Here is a 26834-nt window from a genome sequence, read left to right as displayed (position 1 = left end):
CCTAGCCAGTGACACCCACAACCCATAAACAAATTTAAAAGCAGACTGACATTTGGGGGGAGGGAAACGGAGAACCAGTGTAGTCCCGTGCCAGAACTGGCCGTCCAGAATTGGTCAGTGTCTGTTCAAGACATTCCACGATGGATCCCCTTCCCTTGCTCATCGACCTTTGAAGAGCAGTTAGCAGCCTGACCCTCTGCACTCCCTCAGCATTCTAGCCCTCATCTCGGCCAGGTCAGCTCAGCAGCTGCTCCTCCCCCCCCCCCCCCCTCCCCCTGGAGGGCACGGAGCTTGCTCAGTGGCACTAAATGCCCACTGGGCAGGCAGGTGGCAGGATCAATCTCGCACTGACGCCCCCTCACTGTGGGCCCGGCCAGGGCAACGGCAGAAAAAAAAACCCAGCAGAGCCAAGAACCAGTTAGCAACAGGATATCGGGATCCAGTGGTGTGGGGTTTCAAACTGGAATCTTTATTTATACACAGATAGATCCAACAATTCGACAGTGTGCAGAGCTGGCAGCATAGGTGCTGGGTGCTAATTACAGAGAATGCAGTACAAGACAAGGAGACAGGTTGAGCAGGGCGGGTGGGGGAAGGGGGGAGGCCTTTCAGCCCACAGAGTACAGCAATTCACCAGTCACAACCTTCGACACACACACACACACACACACACACACACACACACACACACACACACACACACACATTGCCTTTCACACAGCATCTAAAGCTGAACGGTCACACCGCAAAGGATCACTGCACTGTGAGGGGGGAAAAATGGCCACAACCAATACCCTATATTGAGGGTATTGACAATGGAGACTACATATACTCGGGGCTGCAGGACACAGACGTGGCTGGCCACCACTGCAAGCAATAGTTTTTATCCTTAGCGACGGCCCGTGCAGATGAGGGAGCGTATGGCAGTCAGTAGGAGAGGCAGAGAAACAGACACAGGGAAGGGGGGGAAGACAGATATCCTCTCACCCAGCTGGTGTCCAGCGGGCACCTTGCTGCCCAACACTTGGCTGCACTGACTGCTCTACCCACCCCCCCCACCCAGCAGCAGGGGGGGGGGGGAAGGTGGCAGGGAGAGAACTTGGGTGCAGTCTGAAAAAGCAACCGTTGTCTGAAACACTTATGCCAGAAAGACACGCTTACAAGGGACGCCCACCAGCCAAACCCAGCCAGAGTCAAACATCACATTAAAACGCGTCACAAGTCCGTTTGGGGCAGCTGGCTCTCCGGCTGGGAATGACATGGATCCCTTTGGAACACTTGTCGCATCCGGGGGGGAAAAAAAAAAAAAAAAATCGACTGTACACTTTCACACAAGTTTACATTTTTCTGCAGGAGTCTTCCTCACGATGCCATCTTTGATTTGATACGGTTGTGGTTTTAAGACTTGTAGGACAGCTCCACACTTCAGTCAAGTTTAAAAAAAAAAAAAACAAAACCCCAGCTACATCCAGCCAGGCAAGCATCGCACTAATTCCCCCTGGAATCAAACGCAGACTGAGGCCAGGAGAGCACCTCCCCCCACTCGACATAGCGAGTAGATTTGTTCCACTGCTCCATCAATTCTGAACTCTAAAAAATCTCAGGCAGTGCAGCATCATTTAACCCACCCCATCATATAGTAGCACTGGAGTCTGTACATATTGTACATTAAGTAGTGGCGTGTGCATGGAGGGGTGTGACATACCTGGCTCTCCAGCGAAATGTCACATTGGTGACTATCTCAAAAAAAAAATCAGCGTGTTGGGGGGAGTGGGAGGGCGGTGTGCGCACACGAGAGACGGGTGCTAAGGGACCTGCTGTGCAACTGCATCTCGGGATGGGCTTGCAGTGGCTATATTTTGGTTCTGCCATGAGAACACACGAAACTTGAAACTCAAGGGGGCGGAGAGAGGGCGGTTTTAACAGACAAAACACCAACCTAGCTGAAAGCCACATGGCGTGTCCTTAGCACCCAGCACTGCGACGACGGTGCATTTGCCAACCCCTGCCCACCTGACCACTGGCGAGCTCAAGGTAAGGGGGGTAACGTTTGCGCTGCAGCACGATTCCCGGGATCCTCCTGTGCCGAAGTGTGGAGCTGGAACGTGCCGTGCGGGTTTCATATTAAAGCATCCGACGAGTATGAAATCAAAGAGCAGGAATTCAATTGGACGACGAGTACCCGAACACTTTGGTTAGAACCCCGCTGATGCCAGGGAGGGAAGGGGTGGGGGCAGAGGCGGGAGGCAGTCACTCCTGTCTCCGTTTGGATGGCGGGATCAGATGATCAGGCAGTTCGTTGGGCAGCTCGTGACCCTCCAGTTTGACCTTGATCAAGTGGTTGGCGAGGGCAAACTCGTCGTCGTCCAGCATGCCGTCCTTGTCCACGTCCGCCAGCTTCCAGATTTTGCCCAGCACCGTGTTGGGCAGCTTGGACTTCACCATCTCCTTCTTGGCGCTGGCGCCAGTCACCTTGCCGTTAACCGGCGACAGGGTGTAGAAGATCTCGTCGTACATGGGCTTGTCCTTGGCCACCACCCACTCGGCCTCGTCAATGCCTTCGCCCGCACCCTCGCCGTAGCCGGCGCCAAACGGCCCGTTCATGGTGCCCTCGAAGGCACCGCCGTGGACAATCTGCTTGGGCATCATGGCCTCCTCCTGCCTCACCATGGTCATCAGCCGTGCAATGTCATTGGCCAGCATGTCGTCCACCATGTCGAGCAGTTTGGGCTTCAGGTTCTGGAACTTTGTGAAATCCATTGTCTGCAAGTGATCCTAAGAAAGGTAGGGAGAACACAGCTAATGTGAGGCAGCTCCTTACCGCACACAAAACCTCAAACCTGCACTGCTTTATCACAGTCAGACAGTCGTAGTGGTAGGGGAGAAAGAGATAAGTGAGCAAGCAGAAAAGAGGAAAGGAAAGGAAGTTCCACCTGGAGGGAGTGAGGCACTGGACAGTCTGTCACTCATCCCGTTGGGAGGGGAGTAGAAAGGTTAAATCAAATCCTGTCTAAGCATTAGGCAGAAAACAAAATAACAGCCACTCCCACCCGTCACACTAAAAATAGCTCGTGACTTCTGGTGTGAGGGAAGACTTGTAGTTGGTCTCCAGCCGACAGAACTACAACAAGCCATTGAAAGTACTGCAGAAGCGCTCAGGAAAAACCCACAGCAGAGTCCAGGCTGCAGCCGCGAATCACTGAACCTTACAGCACTAGGCGTCTGTCATTTGGCCCAACCCGTCTGCGCTGGCTCTCAAAGGAGCTATTCAATTGGTCCCACTCTCCTGCCCCTTTACTCCGTAGACCTGCAAATTTATTCAGCTCCCTTTTGAGAGTTGATGAATTGTTCTCATTGCCCTTTCAGGTAAGACATTCCAGATTACAACTCAGTAAAATACATCGTCTCTGTCTCTCCCCCAGACTTTTGACCATTATTTTAAGTCTCTGCCCTGACTACCAACCTCCCTGCCACTGGCAACGGTTTCTCCCTTCCTGTCTACTCGGTCAAGTAATTGGGAACAACACTTCTATTAAATCACTAACCTTTTCTACTCTCAGGAGAACGCCAGCTTCTCCAAACGCTCAGTTTTATTAATTCCCCCAAAAAATGCAGAGCTGTAAACACTGATGCTGTCTAGAGAGAGAGAGAGAGAGAGAGAGGGGTGTCCCACAACATCACTGGGAAGGGAGAGCGCCAGTAAGGAATTCTAATAAGAAAATACGAAGGAAGCTGCTACAGGAATTGCGCGCTCTGGTTGGATAATATGCCTGCAGTTGTCTGGCTGCGATCCAGGTGGCACTGGCTTTGCGGTGCCCGGGTGGACCAGGTTACGCATAGCACCAGGAGACGCAACCCGCCCCCAACAAATAGGAGGCCATTCAGCCCCTCGAGCCTGTTCCTTCATTCAATAAGATCATGGCTGATCAGTGACTGAACCGCCTTACCCCTCAATAACTTAGGCTAAGATTCAGTTTTCAAAATTAACTGATCCAGCATCAGTGGCTGTTTGCAACAGTTCCAAACTTCTAACACCCTTTGTGCACAGAAGCACCGCCCAAATTCACTCCTGAAAAATCCACCTGCAATCAACCTTATCTGTTCCTTGTACTGAGAACTTTGATCCAACCACCCCTTAACTGTCTAAATTCCAAGGAATACAAGCCTAGCTCTATGTAAATCACTCCTCGCAATTCAACCCTTGGGAGTCCAGCAATCTCCGCCTTGAGCGCTCCAATTAACGCCCAACATCCCTGGCCAATTTCAGGGGGAGAGCGCTGCAGATTTTCACTCGCCGGTAAACAGGGGAACAAATTGCTTCCTAATTTCACAGCGAAATGGCCGGGCTCTAACACGAAGACTGTCACGGGAGAACCAGTTGAAGAGGCAGTGCCATCCGGGGAGGAAGCTGGGGAAAGAGGAAAGGGCCGAATCTCACTCGGTCCACGGCCCGTGACCTACCTGCATCCTTTTCAGGCTGGGGAAGTCTCCTGGGGAGATCTGGTGCTCCCGCTCGATTTTTTGGTAAATGTCGCCCAGACTGTTAATCAGTTCCTTCTTTTTATTCTCCTTGCCAAAAACACTCGGCATCTCTTTCTTCAGTGACGAGATGATATACGCATGTACCTGGGGAACAAGATTCACAGCTGACTGTTGGATTTTTCGTACCCACAAGGTTTGTGAAACAATTGGATCCAAGGGGACTGGATACTCTGCAGACTGGACAGATCCGAACACCAAGGACAAAAGCAGCAATACCAATGGGGTGAATTCCAAGCTGACCGGGCAGGATAGCCTGAAACCAATCCCGTGCACAACTGTTCAGCAGTAAACTGGTAAACAGGCTGGTCTGAGGATGGTTAGTGGAGTTAGACTGGGAGAAGGAGGGGATGTACTGCAAAGGTTGAGCAGCAGAGGGAGCTTTACTCTGTATCTAACCCCGTGCTGTCCCTGTCCTGGGAGTGTTTGATGGGGGACAGTGTAGAGGGAGCTTTACTCTGTATCTAACCCCCGTGCTGTCCCTGTCCTGGGAGTGTTTGATGGGGACAGTGTAGAGGGAGCTTTACTCTGTATCTAACCCCGTGCTGTCCCTGTCCTGGGAGTGTTTGATGGGGGACAGTGTAGAGGGAGCTTTACTCTGTATCTAACCCCGTGCTGTACCTGTCCTGGGAGTGTTTGATGGGGACAGTGTAGAGGGATCTTTACTCTATCTAACCCCCGTACTGTACCTGTCCTGGGAGTGTTTGATGGGGACAGTGTAGAGGGAGCTTTACTCTGTATCTAGACCCAGAGCCTATCAGCAATTGATAGCAAATCAGTGATGGAACATATTGGTGGGAGATGCTGGGAGAAGGTATCCTTGGATTCACTAACAGACCAGACTCAGAGACTATGACTGGAGATAGGGCAGGGGCAGGACTCAATTCAGCAAGTGGATCAGACCCATGGCTCCGTGTAGCTTCACAGGGAATGGGAATTGGCCATTTCCCCCCAGTTCATCCTCTCCAAAGCTTCGCGTACAGGCCGATAATAAACTGACACAGCCCGTGCTTCCATTCCTCTCCAGATCGGAGGGGAGCTGCCGCAAACGGAGGGCAAAGGCAGACTGACATACAGGCCACGTCTCCACTGCCCTTTTATCAACAGTTCACTCACAGAACATGCCTTGTGCGTCGGTGGCCAATAGCAAGGAAAGCAGTAAATTCTTCCTCCTGACCAGAAACAGCTCACATCACGAGTTCCTACTGCACTCGGAGCTTCCAGGGTTCACTGCACGCAGGAGGTGAGGAGACCTGAAGCTTGCAGCCACTGAACTGTGTTATCTCTACGTTTCACTCAACGGGAATAACTGCATTTAGACAATGCCTTTAAGAAACTTTCTGGCAGCAGTAACATTTGACACAGAGCCGACAAGGATATCGAGACAGCTGACCAAAAGCTGGGTCAAAGAGGGCAGCAAAGGAGGGAGGAAATTCCAAAGCTTCGGGACCAGGCACCACAGATCAGCCCTTACCGCAGCTGACTGGCACGGTACACAGCCACAAGCTAAACTAATTAGTTTTACGGCAGTTACGGTCACCATCCCAGTTATCCCGAGCAGGGAATTCCCGCAGGGCATCATGACGCAAGGACTGCACCCTATCTGCTCCCAGCGGCACCGCTTTTCCCACGGCTGACAAGTCAACCGGCTAGGGGACAAGCCAAGGACAGGGCTGTTTCCCACAGTCTGGGCCAAGCTTGTGCCATATACAGCAGATAGTAGCAGTTGGGAATAGTCACTCCTCAACACTGCTCAAGGTCACGTGGGAGATATAGACAGGAACATGTTTAAAAAGACAGGCATTCAAGAATGATACAGAACCTCAAGCAATGAAGGTTTTTCCACTCGAGTTGATCACTTGCACTTGAATTACCCCATTGACCCTGTCCTGTTAGCATTTAATCGCAGCACCGCTTGGGATTCACGTTTACTCAGTATAGCAGGGAGTGAGCACCCCCCTGCAGTCAGTACAGTGGGGTTTGTTTCTTTGCTGAATTATTATAACCGTGTGTTCAGTACATCATCAATGGAGCGCTGCCAGAGAGAAGTCCTTCATTGGCCGCAATGAGCATTGAGACGGCCCGAGGTGGTGAGAGGTGCTAGTTAAATGCAAGTTGGTTTTTATTTTTGAAAGTGTAGAGAGAGAACAGGTTTGGGTACAATGCCAGTCTGCTACTGTGCACCCCACCCTAGTTAAACACCCAGACTCTCACGACGGCAGGGGAGGGGAGGGGAGGGATCGAAGTGAAAGCTTGCTGCTCTGGTCCAGAAGCTACGTGATTTGAGGTGCTGACCATGGGTGGAATTGCAGCAAGGACACATCCTTATAAGACTGTGCCGCAGTTTCAGGAAGTGTTGTAATACTTCTTGTAAAGGGTGCACGATGTGAGAAAGCCATTGCACAATAACCGGTGATTCAGATCACGTAGTGCAGGAAAAGCAGAGCGCGTGCCTGCGCACGGGGCTACCTCTCCCAACTGCGCTTTCCTTCCCTTCTGACTGGTCTCCGTTGGGGATTTAGTCAGGAAGGTAGCACCACCCCCCCACTCCTCCCCCTCCCCCTTTACCTTGGCCAGCCGCGCTCTTTTGATCAGGTCGTTGAGCTTCCTCAGGGCAGCGTTCCTCGGGAGGCTCTGGATGTCTTTGAACAAGTCCTGCTCCTCCGCCTCAAAGAGTTTCCTGTTCTCTGCGATGAGGAGCGGCTGCGACCAAAAGGAGCCAATGTAAACCCGAATCACCTCGGGGGTGTTGATGATCTTGCCCAGCGACCACATCAGCGCCCCGTAGACCCTCATCAGCTGCTGCGTGTGGATCTGGTCGGCCTTGTTCAGCACCACCCGGATCTTGTCCTCGTGGTTTTTCATGGCCTTGATGACCTCGGAGAACTCGTCCGAGATATCCAGCTTGTGGGCGTCAAACAGCAAGATGATGCGATCGACCCGCTCTGCAAACCACTCCAGAACAGCGGCAAAGTCATAGCCTGAAAGAAACGTACAGTTGGGTCAGCCTAGGAACTGAGCGTTTTATTCCCAGCAGCAATTTCACGCAAATGCCCAATGTGCCCATCACACCTTGGCACTGTGCCCTCTTTGCCAGTGTTATGTAGGATTATAAGGTTTAGCATTTTCTAGACCTGTCAGCAAAGCTGCATCTTGAAATTGAAGGTCTGGCCGACACCAGGGATCAATCTTGGTGCCTCTCTGCGAGATCTCCGTTGACATTTCCACCCTTCTCTCACCTTCACATGGCCCATCTCTGACTCTTTCCTTCCCCTCCTCGACTTCTTTGTCTCCACCTCTGGCTGTCAACCAATATTCACGATAAGCCCACTGACTCCCACTGCAACGTGGACTACACTTCCTCACACCCTGCTTCCTGTAAGGACTCGATTCCATATTCCCAGTTTGTCCGTCTCCGTCGCATCTGTTCTGATGATGCGACCTTCCATACTAGCACTTCCGACATGTCTTTCTTTTTCCTCAACTTCGGGATTCTCCCCCACTGTGGTTGTCAGGGCCCTCGACCATGTCCGACCCATTTCCCGCACTTCTGTTCTTCCCCTTCCCCCTCCCTCCCAGAACCATGATAGATTCCCCTTGTCCTCACTTTCCACCCCACCAGCCTCCGTATTCAACGGATCATCCTCCGCCATTTCCACCACCTCCGGGATGATGCTACCACCAAACACATCTTTTCCCCCCCCCCCCCACTAGAATGCACTGCCTGAAGGGGTGGTAGAGGCAGGAACCCTCAACATTTAAGAGGTATTTAGATGAGCACTTGAAACACCATAGCATACAAGGCTACGGGCCAAGTGCTGGAAAATGGGATTAGAATAGATAGGTTTGATGGCTGGCATAAACATGGTGGGCCGAAGGGCCTGTTTCTGTGCTGTATAATTCTATGACTCTATTAATGATCGGGGGGGGGGGGCCCCACAGGGCACAATTGCAAGATCTGCAGATGACAAGAAAATTGGAAAGGTAGCAAACACTGAGGGAGAAATGAGAGACTTTCAGGAGGCTGGTGGAAGGAGCAGATAGGTGGCAGATGAAATTCAAAGAGAGAATGAGAGTGCATGCAAAATGGTCCTATTTTAGATGGGGTTTGCTTGTGCACAAATCTTTGAAGGTGGCACCGCAGGTGAACAAAGTATATGGATACGTGGGCTTTATCGAGAGGTGGAGTACAAATGACAGGAAGCTACTCTGAACCTATATGAAACACTAGTTCAGCCCCAACTGGAGTGTTGTGTTCAATTCTGCGCACTGCACCTTCGGATGGCCTCAGAGGGTGAAGAAGAGATTTACGAGAATGATTGCAGGGATGAGGGATTACAGTTATGTGGAGAGGCAGGAGAAGCGGGGGTCGTCCTCCTTCACGCAGAAACAGAAGACGACGTTTAATAAGTGTCCCAGAGGCGACACGATGGAAAACTTTACACAAGGAGTGTTAGGCAGCGCGTTCCAAATCCTGATAGGACGGCGGAAGCAGATTCAATAGTAACTTTCAAAGGGGAATTGGATAAATACTCGGAGAAAGAAACTGCAGGAATATGGGAAAGAGCCAGGGAGCAGGACCAATCGGATTGCTCTTCGAAAAGAGCCGCCACAAAAGTCCTCTCCGGTATCCAGGCCAATATTTATCCCTCAACCCCCAAAATCTGGTCAAAGGTCAAACGGCCACGTGCTGTTTAGCGACAGTCCCCCGTTTATTGGAGTAGTTTTGGTCACTGCAGCAAATGACTGAGCACATCTGTTCAGATATTTTGCAACACTGTGGGAAGATGAACTGAGAGCCGTGCACTTCTAGTTTGAGAGTCGGGTCCCCGGGGTCTCAATGCAAGTACAAAACAACCCTGGAAACCTACACTCAAAGACAGGCTCACACTCATGCTGGTGAGATGTTTACTATATTCCATGGTTCTAGACCCCTTTCAGCATTAACCTCATCTCTCACACACACTTGAGTACACAAATCCCACAGGTTTGAAGTCCAGACACACACATGCTGACTTGTGTTCACAACAGACAGTCTATTTACTCAAGCCCACAATCATCTCTTTACACAAGAGACATTGGTAAACTTTTATTCATCACTGGTTAGGCCCCAGCTGTAGTATTGTGCACCCAATGCTGGGCGCCACACTTTAGCAAGGCCTTAGAGGGTGCAGAGGAGATTTACCAGAATGGGACCAGGAATGAGGGGTAACGTGGAGACCACAGAAGCTGGGATTGTGCTCAGTGTTATGACAGTGCTTCTTTAGTTTTTGTTAAGTTTTTTGGAGGACTCACATATTTTAGAATTATGCACATTTTATTTGTGGAAATGGAAAAGGATCCCATGTTTTTTTTCCCCACTGGGGTCATTGAAGGACAGAGGTCTTGTTTGAAAACAAGATTTACTAGAAGTCACCCATCTTCAGATAAATACCCAGTAGGGGTATTGACTTATTTGGGGGTGGGGGGGGGGAAAAGAGATGTTTAGAGAGAAGTGACAGGTCAAGATTTATAGGGGTCAGGAGACTTGACTCTTGAGATATTGCTTTTGGTTTCACTTTGGACAGTGTGTTGGGGTATGTAACTGTTTTGAAGACAGTTGGTGAAAACCAGCCAACAGAGCAGCCCCCATCATCCTCTTCCATCTGAGAACTTGCTGAGAATCAAGTGTAATAAATAGAGAAACTGTTGCCACATTTCGCCTGGAAAGCCTGTCAAACCGATCTTCAACGTCACCTGAAAAGAACGGTTCTAGAAAGATCCCAGTAACAGCTGTCTACCCAGAAAGGGACAACTGACATCTTTCCACATTTTTTCTTCAAGAATTAGCAAGTAATTGGCCAAAGTAGTCTTTGTCTTTTTTTCCATAACAGAGCTCTAAAGAGAAAATTTGGTGTGCGCGTGAACACGTGTGCGGGACTAAGGTAAAAAGGGAACTTCCAGATTTCAATCCGTGTTACTGCTTTGCTTTGTTACCAGTTATGTCTTGTTTTATAATAAACGGATTTATTAAAGAAACCCGGTTGGTGTACTTTATTCTGGGATAAAGAGTAGAGTCTATGATTGACCCCATCAGTAACTGGGTAAACATTTAAATATAGGTTGTGACCCATGGAGAAGTGGAACTAGAGTAAATAGTACACTCCTCCCACCTCGGTCAGAAGATTAGAGCAGAGAAGGTTAAGGGGAGATTTTAAATAGAGGTGGAGAGAGTGAGAGAAATGGTTTCTAGTTGCAGAGGGCCAATAAACAGAGGGCACAGATTTAACATAAAAACTTCAGATGGGACGAGGAGACTTTTTTTTTTATAAAGAGTGAGCTGTTGTGATCTGGAACACGCTGCCTGAAAGGGCGGTGGAAACAGATTCAATAGTCACTTTCAAAAAGGAATTGGAGAAATACTCGAAAAATTTGCGGGGGAAAAATTTGCAGGGCTATGAGGGACGAGCAGGGGAGTAGGAATAATTGGATAGTGCTGAAGAGGCTGCACAGATACGATGGGCCAAATGGTCTCCTTCAGCTCTACAAACATCCCAGTTTGGGATACAACAGGCTGAGGGGCAAGTTGCAAGCAGAATTACATACAGCAGAAACAGGCTATTCAGCCCATCTGCTCCATGCTGGTGTTTCTGCCACACATGAGCTTCCTCCCACCCCCTCAATGGCAAAGATTTATTTTAACGTTGCCTGTGTTCGGAGTTTTCTGACACCATGGATCAGCCTCATGGCCCTTCTCTTGTGCCTCAGTGACCAAAGAACAGAGGATTCAAGGTATTGCTTAATCGGATGATTACACAGCCTTCATTCTGCTTTGCTGACCTGCAACGACTGGACATGGCTAGCCAGGAGCCAGATCCCCGCTTGGGATGTGGGCGTCACTAGCTAGGCCAGTTTTCCGAGCTCACCCCCGGTATCCCCTTGAGGTGGTGACGGCGGAGACGAGCTGCCGCCTTGAATGGCTGGTACAGTCTGTGTGGGGAAAGGTGCTTGCATGGTGCTGAGAGGTAGGGAGTCCCAGCATTCTGGCCCAGTGATGAAGGAATGGAGATACACGTCTCAGCTTGGGGTTGTGTGCAACTTGGAGGTAAGTGCAGCACCACACACTTTGCTGCCCTTCTAGGTGGCGGAGGTCATGGGTCACTGGTCATGCGCTCCCCATACCACAGGCAACTCCACAGGTAAAGTCGCGACCCCCAAAAGAGTTTGAGGCAGCAGAGCCCTCGTCCACACGTGCATACCCACGAGGAGTCAATTTTCTTCCTTCTTCCAACTTAATGGCACCCTGATCAATTATAGCTGCTACTATTCAACATATCAGCAGAGTTCAAACTCTGCATGGTTCACTGAATCTGGTTAAACCCTGTGTCGGGCAGTGGGGGCAGAATCTTAAACCTCTTATCTATAGACACAGTATTAAATTGTCCACCACCCATTGTCAGCAGCTATCCTGCATTTTTGCCCAGTGCCAGCAGTACCCACCCAGTAGTAAGCAGACTTAATGGAGCCAGCTAAACCAGGGATTTGAGGTGACAAACATGGAAATCCCCTGTTGCTTTGTGCGGGTGCACAACACATTGACACAGCTCAGTCATGTGGTACTTTGTGCTATTGAAACCAACAATGGACTAGACGCAGCACAGAACAGTGTGACAGTGACAGTCACAAGGCTGGCAAGCTGAGGAGGTGCAAAATAGCTCAGTACGCAGCTGGGGGCAACAGACTGTTCCATTAACGCCCTGATCCGCTCATTATCCCATTGCTGTGGGATCTTGCTGTGCATCAGCCGCCACATTTCCTACATTATAACATTTCAAAAACGTCTGGCTGCGGAGCACTTGGATATGCTGAAGTGGTGAAATGCACTACAGAAATGCAATTCTCCCTTTGCAATGTTCTTTATAACCCGCAACAACGTTGGCTGCAGCACTTGTAAACTGCAGGGTCTAAACAGGTTTACACTCGGGTACAAGGGTCAAGAGAGAGGGGAGGGATAAGCCAGAGGGTAAAAAAAGAATGGCACGTAGCACGATCAAAGCAAAAAAAAAATGGACAGTGACAGAAACTGAAAGCAAACAGGCTGCCTCAGCTGCTCGACACTCACTGTTCCCCAGCACACATCGTCATGTCAAGAATACAAATACCGTGCTGGAATGGAAGTTCACAATACGCTCAACCCAGAGCACAAGAACTCCCCCACAAACATCTCCCAGCATCAGATTGATGAGCAGGGAGGATGCTGGAAACCCTTCACTGCACCAACACATAGCCAGAGCTCCCCAACACAAACTGCTTGAGGCAACAAGTGCCTCAGAACAGTGGCAGGGAGTCACAATCAGATCACCTTGCACTCATGGTATTGCACCTTGAACAGCGAAGCCTCCCCCAGGCACTTTACAGGAGTGTTAACAGAAAATTGATACTGAGCCATGAGATACCGGTCAGACGTGTTTTAAAATTTAAAAAAAAAAAGTGGAGAGGGGGAGAAGAGCAAGTTCAGAAACTTCTGACTTGTGCCAAGTGGAGACAGTTGCCTGGGGCCCTGTGGCACATTTCGGGCCTGGTTCCGAGTTTGTATCCGACAGAGCCTGGGGCACTGGGGGGGGGAAAGGTGTGGAAAGCAAAGTAAGCACTCTCCATTTCCCAGGGACTTTGCAGGATTAACTTTCCACACAGGCGGCAGAGCGGATGCACCCAAATGAAATGCAAAGTTCATAAAAGCGGTTCAGCTGCTTTGAGCAGCACTGCACGGTTCGATGGCCTGTTGCTGTTCAGAAGCAACTGTGGATGTTACTCCGGAACCACTTGTCCTGGCCTCTAAATATTAGCGCTTTTGGGAAAAATGCCCACTCGGCTGGAAACAAAAGGAAGTTTGGCACGGCAGAGCAGTTTAAACTGAGGCCAACAGTTATGTTCAGTGATAAACGCAGCCTCTGGAATGTATCGGCAGCATTTGCAGCAGCAGATTCCATCGCCAGTATTCAAGGATTGAGAGTTGGGATCTCCCCCCACAACCTGCTTTCCGACAGGACATGGGGCTTCCCACAGAGTATGGAAAAGTCCCTCCCTGGGCTGGCTTTGTAACTAGAGGGAATCTAGTGCATCATTTCCCTGCTTTCTCCTCATTGGCAGGAATTGCAGTTTTACCGAAAGTGCCCTCAGTGTGGGAACAAAACTGGTCACAACTTCTGTCAGGAATGACTCACTGCCCCTCCTCCCACATCCCAAATTCCATCCCCACCCCGTTCCTCAGGCAGGGTCAGTTCCATCTTGGACTGAGCTTCCAGGGCCCTGGAATTATCACCACGCATCTGCAGACTTAGGGGCCTCGATTAACAGCTCATCCAAAAGATATACCCCCTACAGTGTAGACTCCCTCAGTACTGGCACCAGGATCAGCCTAGATTATGGGCCAAAGTCTTGGGAGTGGGACTCGATCCCGCAACCTCCTGACTCGGAAGACAGCATGCTGCCACTTAACCAGTGCTAACAGCATTCAACTAACAGACCATGAATTCAAACCTGCACTACGACAGGTTTCCATTTTCCAGAACTCATCTTGCAGATAGAAGCACCTCTGGGCACCAGCTAATTTTATAACAGGTTTTCAAAGGACAGATCGGAGAGTTAAACAAGTGGATAGAGTAGGGTAATTCCACAGGGACGAGTAAGGTAGCCCAGGACTAACTGGAATACAGGAACAATTAGACAGCCAGCTCCTATGCTGAACCTTCACATAACCAGAACGAAGTCAGTACCCCAAGCACTGCAACAATACTGCCTGTACAAACGTCCTGTTAAAGAGCCGTTACATTTGTCCCACATTTATCAGTAAAAAGAACTGAACAGCCAAACTAGAGAACAGTAGCCATACCCATGGGCCTACATTGGCTCCCAGGCCAGCACAACCTTGAATTTAAAATTCAACCTCGTACTCTAATGCCTCCATGGTCTTGCCCCTCCGTATCTCTGACCCTCCTCCGAGACCTCTGCACGCCTCTAATTCTAGCCTCTTGTATGCTGCATTTGCAACGCCCCCCTCATCGGCAGCTGTGCCTTCACCAGCCTGGGACTCAGACTCTGGAATTCCCTCCCTAAACCTCTCCGCCACCCTCCTCTCCCTCTCTCTCCAAGATGCTCCACAAAACTCGGAGCAAGCTTGTGGTCACCTGTCCAAATACGTTATTTGATGTCGCACAGCGAAGCCACTCGGGATGTTTTAGTTTAAAGGCACTATATAAATCCAAGTTACTGCTTCCGAGCAGCAGTTCGATAACTGGACAGGACACAGAAGCAGGAGACCATATTCACCAAGTGATTTCAGCCATTGTGAAAACTGGCACTGGTGAGTGGGAGCCAAACCCGGGGTACAAATGGAACGAGAGCAGCCCCTACTCAACATGCTGCTCAAAAGACACGTGGACAATTGAGGAAGGGTCGCCCTTTACTGTTGGGCGCCCTAAACTTCCAATCGCGTATCCTGTCCCTCACTTTCCAGGGCTGTGTAAAAGTTGCTTTCACACCACCACCCACAGATCTTTGGGGGGAAAAACACCTCAATTAATCTATTGAGGCGGGACAGTTATGCAGTGCTGTTATACAACCCTCTTTATTCATACCCTCAACTTGTATCCCTTCCTAAAAGGCATACAAAAAGTGCGTCTTCACCCGATTCAGGAGAGAAGAAACAAATTTCATACAGACTGATCACGGCCTTCCTTGGCTCTGCCACACAGGTCTGTAACCATCCCACTGGCTGTTTGTAGGCCCACTGGTTTGATCCAATCATTGGGCACCTATGCTGACTGAGGCATCACGATCACTGGGAGCGGGAGCAGCCACCACTGCCCACGCTACCTAGTCTTCTAGAAAGTGGCTTTCGCTTTAAGGCAGAGGTTTTAATCTGATTCATGAAGCCCCCGCCCCACCGTGAGAGATTCAGTGAACCGTTGAAATGCAGCATGCACAATTCAAGATAGGAAGCACGAGCAGCTGTCAATAGGTCCTTGGTGTTGCTTGTTGAGTGGCCGGGGGGGGGGGGGGGGGGCAGTAGAATGTTAGCCCCATGACTGGATGACTGGGAGAACTGCCCTACCCTTCTCCCCACATTGGATTTTGAAACTCCGGCTGAACAAGCGGACTGGGATCAGTTTAACGTCTTGTCTCAAAGACGACATCGCAGCAGGAGGGAAACATTCAGATACGGACGGGAGTGATGCTAACTTAACCCACCTAACCGAACCAGCAATGCACCCCATCCTTCAGGTTTCCCCATCCGAGTCAGGTTAAAATGACTCCCACACAGCGGCCCGTCCCATTTTAAACCAAGACAGGAGAGGGTTAAGATTCTAAACTGCACGCAGACCAGGGAGTCTCACTTCCTGATGCTGATGTCAAATTTATGCAGACTCAGAATTTCCAGTTTGCTTTGGGCTGGACAATGCTTTTTCAAACAAGAAAACACACTGAACAATAGCAGTGCTGTGAGAAAGTGACACCATTTCGTGTTGTGGGGCTCAGTGACAGGCACTCCTGCCATCACATTACAGGAAGCTCCTTAAAAGGAAGGTTATATCCCTTGCCTTCCACCTGCCCTGCCTCCTTCCCTTCGCCACTGCCCCCAAGACAGGGACGTACAGCTTCCACAGGGCTCCCCAGCAACAGGGCTGCAGAAGCTTGCATTTCAAATCAGACGCCTACAGTGTATAAGTACATTTAAACTGTTAAGATGTTTAAGGGTCTGCTGCCATTACAAATAGGAGTCTCAGAATAAAGGGCAATGACAGTGATCCTAACCTGTTCCTGAAATCTCCGCAGCAATGGCTTTTGATGCCGCCGAGGCCCCCTGACTAAACATGCTTACATGCCCCCTGTCGAGATACCCAGGGAAGGATGGCTCTGTAACCTGGCTCCAAATCAGACATTGCCCAGGTCTACTCGTGGATGCCAGAGTCCAGCAGGCGTATTAGGCTGGCAGCCAGTCCTACTTGCATTTATATAGCGCCTTTATTAATGGAGCAAAGTGCCCCAAGGCGCTACGCAGTGCAGTCACGACAAGAACCACGTGAGGAGAGATTAGGATGGGTGACAAGTCTTAAGGAGAGACTGGAGAAAAAAAAAGGAGCAGGAGAGAGAGATTTATTAGTGGGGAATTCCGGAGTTTGCAGCCCAGGCATTGATGAAGCAAACACTGGGGATGTGCAAGAGACCAGAATAGGAGGAGGAGTGTGGAACTCGCAATGGGATGTAGGCCCGAGGAAGTTACACCAATAGGGAGGGAGCAAGCAGCAACTGGAGAAGAAAGGTTGAGAATTTTAAAATGGAGGCGTTTTGGGTTGCGCAAGGCACACAAGGCAGGCATCTAAATGCAAGCCTGTCTGCCATGAAGGCAAAAACCTGGCAGCAGAAACAGAGAAGTTGTAAAACATCTTGCTAACAAGCTGGCTTGTTTCTGCAATCACTGAAGCTGAAAAAACCCCCCCCAGACTTTCTGGTACCTGAGGCACCAGCAGAGCAGAAACTAACAAGCACAGCTGAACACGATACTCCAGGGGTGCAGGGCCTGCCATGCCAGGAGGGTCTCCACCTTCACCACCCTCTCCCCCCCCCCCCCCAAAGCTAGTGCACACGGGCTCATTCCAGCAACACAGGGGTCAGGGCAGAGCGAGGGCAGGGGCTTCTCAGCTGAAAAAAAAAAACCACAGGGAAAAACCTCAGCTCTGCCATTGCTCCCAGGCAGAATTCCCCAAAAGATTTCTGCTCTCCTCACTCAACCTTTAAAAATGCAAAACTTCACCCACACTGAGGACCGAACACCGTTCAGTCACTTTGAATTTGCATGAAATTAAAGCAGGGGAATTCCGTATCACTCGACAGTCCCAGGCCAAGAGGCAGATTACAGGCTCCTCTTTGTACTGGGCCAGAGAGATTCAGAGGGCATGGGTCACTGCTTGCTGACCGACAGCAGGCAAGTGCCAGGTAACAGCCATTGACCTTTAACAGAATTACCATCACCGACTGCCCCTCGACACACTAAAGTGGCTAGAGCTGGACCAGCCATATCAATACCATGGCTACGCCCACCTGCATTTCTCCACTGACAAGAGGCCGCGGGGTAACTTGGCGTCATTGGAGCAGCGAGACACGCAATGCTCCTCTACTCTTGGCCAGACCTACACTGCGAAAACCGGTCAATTAATGCAGCTTCCTCATTGCTCTCGGCCACAAACCAGCTTCAGCTTCTGTAACCAGAAATCAGCTTCCGGGAAGGACCACAAAACCCAGAAGTGGCGAGAGACAGCGGGGAAATCCTGCAAGAACACATCCAAGGGCCTGGCGGGGTTGGGGGGGTGGGGGTCAGACAGTGTTCACTGACAGCGGTCATCAGCATTTCCCACTAATGAACAGTAAACACACAGTCAGCATCAGCAAACCAGCCAGAGAAAGAAAGTTAATGAGAAACCCAGAGATTAGGGAAATGGCCAGAAGCCAGTGTAATTATATACATATAATATATATCACTAATATATATATATATATATATATATATATATATATAGAAAACATGGAAATTCAGCTCTTATCAATGCATGCAGTGCTTCCTCTACTTGATTGTTAATTACTGGCTCAAGTCTAGAGTTTTAGCTCGACTGATGAGTGTCATGAGAAAGGAGGATAAACATACACAGTGCCCTAAATTGCTTTAAAAATACTTAACATTACCAAGTCAGAGACTGGACTGGGAGATGCCACATACGCAGAGTTTGGTTGGGGGGGGGGGGGGGGGGGGGAATCCACGCCAAGATCAGACGCTGCAGTGGACGGCACCTCCCCTTTAGCGACCACGTACAGCTTTTTAGCATTTCAATTCTTACAGCAAAGTTCTTGGGCAATTTTACCGCCAAGGGATCCGTCGTTACGGCCTGGGGCACAGAGCTCCTGGAGGAAAACACACACGCTCTGATGCAGTGCTGTGGGAGTGCTGCACTATTGGAGGAGCTGTCCTTCAGATCAGACATTAAACCAGCGCGCCCCGGCTGCCCTCTTGGGATGCACCCAAAAGACCCCATGACACTATTCTGACAAAGAGCCTGGAGGGGGTAGTGGGGGTAGGGGGTCTCCCCCAATACCCTGACCCTGTATTTATCACAAACAGCAAAGTTAATGAACAGATGACCTGGGTGATTATCACATTGCTGTCCCAAAGTGACGGAAGGCACTATATAAATGCACGTGTTATTTTAAGGTCAGGAGACTGGAAACAGGTCACTGCAATGCAGTCACATCTCCAGCCAGACTGTGTACAGATCAGAATGGGAACTAGCCCATTACACCAGAGTACCCTCAAAGCTCAGCTGATTAACAGTCTTGGAGAGAAGGCACAGGAGGGTCACTGTGGGTATGAAGGCTGCAGCAGCAGAGGGACAGCTTTATCAAGGTGTGCCTAGGTGCAGTCTGAATGCCTGTGCTCATTTTCTGGATCAGTGACATTCAACAGCGTGCGGTTAGAGCTTGGCTCTTGCAGACAAAGAGGGTGAAATCGGGATCAGACCGTGACATTGTGCAAATGTGAAAATACTCACCAGAAATACACAGTCAGCAACTCAAGGAGGAAACACTGGAGAGAGGGGAAATCTGCCAACAGTCGGCTTGGGTTCAGTACCCCTAGGGCACATTGTTGGAAGCCCAATCATGGGCGACTGCGCGAGCTGCAATTCAGTTAGGAATCTCTGCGGAAAGGCTGCAGAAGCTGGGAGACCCCGACTGACATTCATCGGGAAGGGGAAATGGGAGAAAAGCTGATCGAGGCATTTTCTCACTGGGGTGCAAGCATCACAATTCTGACGGAGACGGGGTTAAAACGAATGCAGCTGGGGGGGGGGGGGGGGGGGGGGGAGAGGGAGTAACAGTGGCGCAAATGGGGGCACGAGCGGACGAACGCGCGCGTAGAAAAAGGCCAACAATTCGTGCTGCACACACGAGTGTGGTTTGAGGGAGTGCTGCCCTGTTGGAGGTGCTATCCTTTGCAGGGGGTGTTAAATCGAGGCTCCCTCTGCCCCCTCGCGTGGCCGTAAACCGTCCCACGGCCACTATTTCCAGGGGTGGGAAGGAGTGCTCCCTGTTGTCCTGGCCAATATTTATCCTTGAAACAGACTGTCTGGTCACTGCCCTGTATCCAGATCACAGCTGCTGAGAGAAGGGGAGGAGAGGCTGACCCCAGGCACTGCCCTAAATCCCAGCTCTTACCTCTGCTGATTCGCTGCTTCTCTCCAGAGAGAATGCCAGGGGTGTCGATTATGCTGATACTCTCCAGAACTGGATTAGGCAGCTGTGCGCAGTTAAACCTGAGCAAACAAAAGGTGGGAATACAAAAAAAAGGAGTCAGGATAAATGAAAAGCTGAAAAATCATTTCCTTCTACACAGTTCGCCGTTACACCATCAAAGTGCTGCTTAGATCAGAGGCTTAATCCAGGTTAGAAACTGGATTAAAGATCAGATCATTCTCACCCCAACCCCGAACAGTTCGACAATACTAGGCCTGTTGAGTTCCTGATTCAGAGCTGCAGTGTGCACAGGATCCATTCTGTACAACAGCACTATTACAGGCCAGACTATCGATAGCGCTCGGGGGTAACCAGGGCCGCGGAATTTGTCCGTCAGTCCGCGCTAATTCTGTGGCAGACGGGGACTCAGATTGGTCGGTACAATAGCAGAACGGGTTAACTGTGCGCTCAAAGTTTGTCGGTTCCAGAGGGTTTTGGGAACCAGTGCAAGCTCGGAACAAACATCAACGCTGACTACTGGGTCCCAAGACAGGTGTTTGAACAGTTAGAGCATTGAGTCACAACAGAATACATGAACTTAATACGGCAGTGAAGACTGTTTCGGATTACTCCCTCACTCAAACTGCTGCAAAAACCGCTACAACAGGAGCTGAAACTCATGCACATTTGTAATCAGCCCTCGAAATGGAGTGCGCTTAAGTAGGACCAGTCACAGACGCTACAAGACCTGCGAATCGCAGGAGGATCAGACATGCAACCCCCATTCGGCTCCCGTATGCAGCAAGATACAACAGGACAGTGCTGGCTATCCTGCAGCAGAGGATTTGGCAGAAACATGGGTAGTGGCCTACCGGAGGGTTATTAGACAAAGGTCAGCACGAGTCACATAAGATATTAGGGACAGGTGACCAAAAGCTCAGTCAAAGAGGTCGGTTTTAAGGACCACCTTAAAGGAGGAGAGAGAGGCGGAGAGGTTTAGGGAGGGAATTCCAGAGCTTAGGGCCCCCAGGCGACTGAAGGCACGGCCACCAATAGCACAGCGATGGGAATCAGAGGCTCGAGGGACCAGAATTGTAGCAGAGATTGCAGGGTCGTAAGGCTGGAGGAGGTTATAGATAGGGGAGGGATTAAGAGGATGAGAATTTAAAGAGGCATTGTCAGATTAGGAAGCAATGTAGGTCAGGGAGCAGGCTGTGACCAGAGTTTGGTTCTGTGCTCACTGCTCTGAATGCCTCATTCCCCCACCATCCCTTTTTAAAATCCTGAGCTGTGGACAGTCCCAGCTCCGGTCCCAAATCAGCCCCAGGGCGGGGTGCTGCAAGCTCAGCCACGTTTCCAATCCACACAGGAACGGTTACAATTGTTTAATGTGGCCAAATTAATATATTAAAAAAAAAAATCTGCATTCCACAAGGTTAGCTCAAAGTGGAAACTATTTCCCCAGCCAGTGGCTCTCTGCCCACTTAGCGCAGTAATGGGATCTGCCCTGGAATTCCATGCCGGTCGGGAGCTTTCATGCTGGAAAAGCTGCTGATCTGGATAACAATTCTGTCTCTGCAGCAAGTTCAATCCTGCAGACAGGAACACCAAGGCCGCAGCAGTGATTAACACGAGGCAAACTGCTTCAGGGCAGCAGGGTCAGAACCAGGGGCAGAGGGCCCCCCCCCCCCGAGTGCAGGACATCCAGGTCGAAGAGCAGCAACCAAGTGAATACTTATCTACCCTTTCCTCAGATCACAGCTGATCTGCATCTTCTCTTCATGTACCTACCAACACAATCTCACTTTTGAAGTTTACAATTGAGCCCACAGCCAGATTTTCTTTTGGGTTGGAGAGATGGAAGGGAGAGAGTGTTCCAGATTGCTGCTCCCGTGTGTGACCAAACACTTCCCAACATCACCCCTGAACGATATGGCTCTAATTTTGTGGTTACGCCCAGCACCCCCCCTGTGCTGGACCCCTCCCCCACCACAGGAAACAGTTTCACGTTATCAACGCCTTCAATCATAAAACACCTCGATTAGATCGGCCCTTCTAAACGGGAGGGACTACAAGCTCAGTTGGGGCAACCTGTGCGAATAAATGAATCCTTTTGGTCAAACGTCCTGTACTGACGAGATCTCCCAAACAAACAGCCCCCATCCCCGACTCCCATCATTAGTACCTGGTCAGAACAATACCCCTTATCAACAAAGACACAAACTCTAATCCTTAACCCACTGTACAATACGCTGGAAGCTCAGTCCAGTTAAGAGTTTCCAACCACCCCCTCCGTTCTCCCACTCTACCCTATCCCACCCTTAGGGGCTAACACACCCGCCAGCGTCTCGCTCAAGTCTGAGTCTCAAGCTATCCAAACTGATATATAATCAGACAGCGGGATAGACAGAGGCAGACATCCCACAAGGATATGATCCCCTCTCGGCCGACAGCCGTTCCCATCCCCATCCTGAAACGCAACACCTCCGAGTCAAAGCTGAAAAATAAAAATCACGCTAGAAGAGGTAGAGAGAGCAGCAAAACTCTTGCAGCATTCAGACCATAAGAGGGGCTGGGAAGAAGCTTCCCAAATGGTGCATTCCACAGGGTGTATGTCGCTGAATTCCTGCCATGCCACAGAATTTTAAAGAAGTTCCTACATGTAGACCTCCTGAGAATTGTTCTAGCGTAGAGCTGCTGGTGTTGGACCTTGTATTAACTCTGAGGCGGGGAAATCCAAGACACCTACGCTCACGACAAGCTAGGTTCGCCCACTCCTTCCGTGCCCCCAATCCTGGTGAGTAGGGCACATTGGGATTCGAATGCTTGTGGACAGCGAGAGGAACCAATGGGTCAGACTGGAAGGCAGCACAAGTCTCGAGTTAGTGTACCGGGGGGGGGTGGGGGGGGGGGGGGGCAGGTGCCATGCAAACAATTCAGACGTCAGATCGACACTTCTGCTCTCCCCCGCCGCTAAAGACGGTTTCTCCAAACACCGTCCTGTTTTATTTGCTGCACATTTCCAGCATTTGGTTTCGTTTGTCTGACACGCTGGCCATGAAGCTCCCACCGGCGGTGAAGCCAGCAGAGACTGCAAACAGAGGCTGCTATCGGAGTAGCACTGCATCAAAGGCTGGGGATACTGGAGCATCTCAGCAGATGGCACAGTCTAGGCAGGAACCTGTTCTGAATGTTTACATCACACATCCTCTTTCACAGCTTGCCTCTATTCAAGCAGTACATCGCAGTCTCCTGCTGATTAATCATCCACATATTAGCAAGATACTATTCAATTTGGCCGGTAAATAGAATTGAGACTCACTTTGAGCACTACAGCAGCGCACTTTATTCAGACCTACAAGGGCATTAACAGGGCACAGTGCAGCAATTTATATACAGTCAACTGTTGGCACCAGAATCTCAATTTACAGTCCAGTGCCCTCCAGTGGGAACACTCCATTCCACTGGGGCTCGACTGAAGGTCCTGGTTATGGGGTCTGCCTGCCACTCATCTCAGTCACAGGACATCACGACAGCAGGTCCTCAGGACAGAGAGAGTGTCCTAGGCCCAAGTGTCTCTAGTGACCACTCTGCAAAAGTACTTTATTGGCTGTAAAGTGCTTTGAGACATCCAGTGGTTGTGAAAGGCACTAGTTAAATGCAAGCTTTTTTTTTTACAGCTACTTTGATGACCTTCCCTCCATAAGTCCAAAGGGAGAATGATTGATGATTGCACAGCAGTCAGTTCCAGTCACAACTCCTCAATGAAGTAATCTGTGCTCACATGCAGCGAGAGCCAGGCTTAGGCTGGTAAGTGGCAAGTAACATCCACGCTGCACAGGTTCCAGCATCGAGAGTCCAACCCCTTTCCCCTGATACACAACAGCATTACCATAGTCGAGTACCCCAATATCCTGGGGGGGTCACCATTGGCCAGAAACTTAATGACCAGCCATTTAAATATTGCAGCTACAAGAGATCAGAGGCTGGGAATTCTGCGGCGGGGAACCCATCTCCTGACTCCCCAATGCTTGTCCACCATCTGCAAGGCACAAGTCAGGAGTGTGATGGAATACTCTCCACTTGCCTGGATGGGTGCGGCTCCAACAACACTCAAGAAGCTCGACACCATCCAGGACAAAGCAGCCCGCTTGATCGGCACCCCATGCACCACCTTCAACATTCATGCCCTCCACCACCGACCCACAGTGGCAGCAGTGTGTAACATCTACAAGATGCACTGCAGTTCCTTAGACAGCACCTTCCAAATCTGCGACCTCTACCAACTAGAAGGACAAGGGCAGCAAATGCATGGGGACACCACCACCTGCAAGTTCCCCTCCAAGTCACACACCATCCTGACTTGGAACTATATCGGCCGTTCCTTCACTGTCGCTGGGTCAAAATCCTGGAACTCCCTTCCGAACATCACTGTGGGTGTACCTACCCCACACGGACTGCAGCGGTTCAAGAAGGCAGCTCACCACCACCTTCTCAAGGGCAATTAGGGATGGGCAATAAATGCTGGGCCTAGCCAGCGACACTCATCCTGTGAGCAATTAAATAAGGAAAACCCCTTCTTTACTTCAGGGCATTTCCAGTCAATCTTTTCATTACCCACATATCTTACTCGAAACCAAACTGTTGGGCTAGTGCCAGGTCTGGATTGTACAATCGCAAGGTTGGAGTGCAGAGACGATCAGAAACCAAGCTGCAGAAACCAGTCCCCCACATCCTCTCAGCAGCATTCCAAAGGGGGAAGAGGGAGATAGGAGACAAGAATGTAGACTGCACTGGAGTCTACAGCCAGAGGAGCCATTTAGATTAGACAGCTCAAACCATAGCCAAATCGGCACTGATTCATAGCTGAAGGAACGCATGCGAAAGATTTGTACTTGTGTTTCTACAATTCCACTCCCTTTCCTATTACACCTGAGTTAAGTGGCAGCTCATGTTAATATATGTACAATACAGCAGTCTGCATCAGCCCAAGATGAGGGAGCTACCCCTACACAGCTGCAGTCCCTGACAGTGGGCAGGGCTCACAGCCATTCCCTCAGGGACCAGGCGAATGACAACATTCCCGAGGAGGAGAGGGAAGGAATGTCTCTCCTTTCAGGCAGAGAGAGAACACTTTTATGGAAGTGTTGAGGCTTACTCCAGCACCTCTATAATTTCAGGTCAAACTGCCACCTTAAGCAGTAAACACAAGACCTTCGCCTCTTGAAAAAGGGACATTAACTATGCTTTATCTTACATGACTCTGCTCCTTAAAAAAATCTAACTGCCTCAGGCCCCTTCTATCTGGACCCCCATCTAAAAGGGGAACCCTGATTGAAGAAACCGCCCCCACTCCCTCTAATTAAAGAGACGCGCCCCTTGCCCCTTCAATTAAAGAGACCCACCCCAACCATCCAATGAAAATGAATGGCTTACAACTAAATGTAAGTCTCAGTGGTCTGAATGTTGAGCTGCAAACTTGTTACCCAATAGGCAAGATCAAAGAAAGTAATGCTCCAATAACGGAGCCCACTTCCAGTCCATTCATCCCCAATCCTGTTCCCTACCCACCCCCTTTAAAGGAATCCCCCCATGGCTTCAATTCAAGGGAGCCTCACTCTCCTGCCCCCATTGGAGACAGACACTCTCCATCCCCTTACTTCCTTACTTAAACATTCCCCCCAGATCCTTTAAAGAGACGCCCACCCACTACTACATTCACATGACACACACCAATCCTTTCAATTCAAGGGACACCCCCCCCCCCCCCCCCCACACTTCACCCCTCCTTTAATTTAAGGAAGGATTCAAGGATCCCTTACCCGTTAGAGGGACACCCAATCCCCCACCCTTAGCCGTTAAAGGGACACCCCCCCCTCCCTTAGCTGTTAAAGGGACACCCACCCCCCCCTCCCTTAGCTGTTAAAGGGACACCCACCCCCCCCCTCCCTTAGCTGTTAAAGGGACACCCACCCCCCCCTCCCTTAGCTGTTAAAGGGACACCCACCCCCCCCTCCCTTAGCTGTTAAAGGGACACCCACCCCCCCCTCCCTTAGCTGTTAAAGGGACATCCACACCCCCCCCTCCCTTAGCTGTTAAAGGGACACCCACACCCCCCCTCCCTTAGCTGTTAAAGGGACACCCACACCCCCCCTCCCTCAGCCGTTAAAGGGACACCCACCCCCCCCCTCAGCCGTTAAAGGGACACCCCTCCCCCCCCTCAGCCGTTAAAGGGACACCCACCCCCCCCCCTCAGCCGTTAAAGGGACACCCACCCCCCCCTCAGCCGTTAAAGGGACACCCACCCCCCCCCTCAGCCGTTAAAGGGACACACCCCCCTTAGCCGTTAAAGGGACACACCCCCCTTAGCCGTTAAAGGGACACACCCCTCCCTTAGCCGTTAAAGGGACACCCACACCCCCCCCCTCAGCCATTAAAGGGACACCCACACCCCCCCCCCCTCAGCCATTAAAGGGACACCCACCTTCCCATTCAAGGACTCCCCACGCCTCATCCCTCTTTTAATTAAAGGGCCACCCAGCCCCACACACACACACACATGCCCCTTTAATTAAAGGGCCAGTCGCCCAGTCCCGGGGTTTTACCTGTTGAGGAAGGCGTTGCCGAAGGCGTTAAGCTTCCTGAAGGGCTTCTTGGGGTCGACCACCAGCGCGTTGCCGGGCACCACCCCGTCCTGCTCGCCGTGCATGACGGCGATGAAAGAGTCGGTGGTGGGCTCGGGCCCGATGCGCATGCCGGGGAAGTCCTGCTCGATCAGGTGCCGGATGAAGGTGGTCTTGCCGGTCGAGTACTGTCCGACCAGCAGCACCATGGGCTTGTTGTCGAAGTCGGCCTCCTCCAGGGCGGGCGAGTGGAAGTCATGGAAGCGGTAGGTGTCCTCCAGCGGCAGCAGCTTCTGCGCGTACAGCCGCTTCAGGCCCTCGCTCACCGTCTGGAAGAGCTCGGGCTCCTTCTTGCGCCGCGCGTCCTTCCCCATCCAGCTGAACATGACACCGCCTTCCCCGGCCGCCAAC

At 50.7% G+C, this 26834-nt stretch overlaps 1 protein-coding gene across 1 annotated transcript; it reads right to left on the bottom strand.

Annotated features, from left to right (window-relative positions):
* Positions 1 to 448: 448 nt before the first annotated feature.
* On the bottom strand, positions 449 to 26834 carry LOC137355946 (EH domain-containing protein 1). Its single transcript, XM_068021643.1, has 5 exons — positions 26406 to 26834; positions 19783 to 19880; positions 7108 to 7520; positions 4462 to 4626; positions 449 to 2775 (listed from the first exon to the last, which is right to left on the bottom strand). The coding sequence occupies exons 1-5, from the start codon at positions 26807 to 26809 to the stop codon at positions 2251 to 2253; spliced, it is 1605 nt and encodes a 534-aa protein (XP_067877744.1). The 5' UTR covers positions 26810 to 26834; the 3' UTR covers positions 449 to 2250.

Source organism: Heterodontus francisci, chromosome 44, assembly GCF_036365525.1.
Source record: "Heterodontus francisci isolate sHetFra1 chromosome 44, sHetFra1.hap1, whole genome shotgun sequence".
Taxonomy (NCBI): Eukaryota; Metazoa; Chordata; class Chondrichthyes; order Heterodontiformes; family Heterodontidae; genus Heterodontus; species Heterodontus francisci.
The sequence above is the reverse complement of the archived record's forward strand: the minus strand, read 5'-3'. Positions and strand labels throughout refer to the sequence as shown.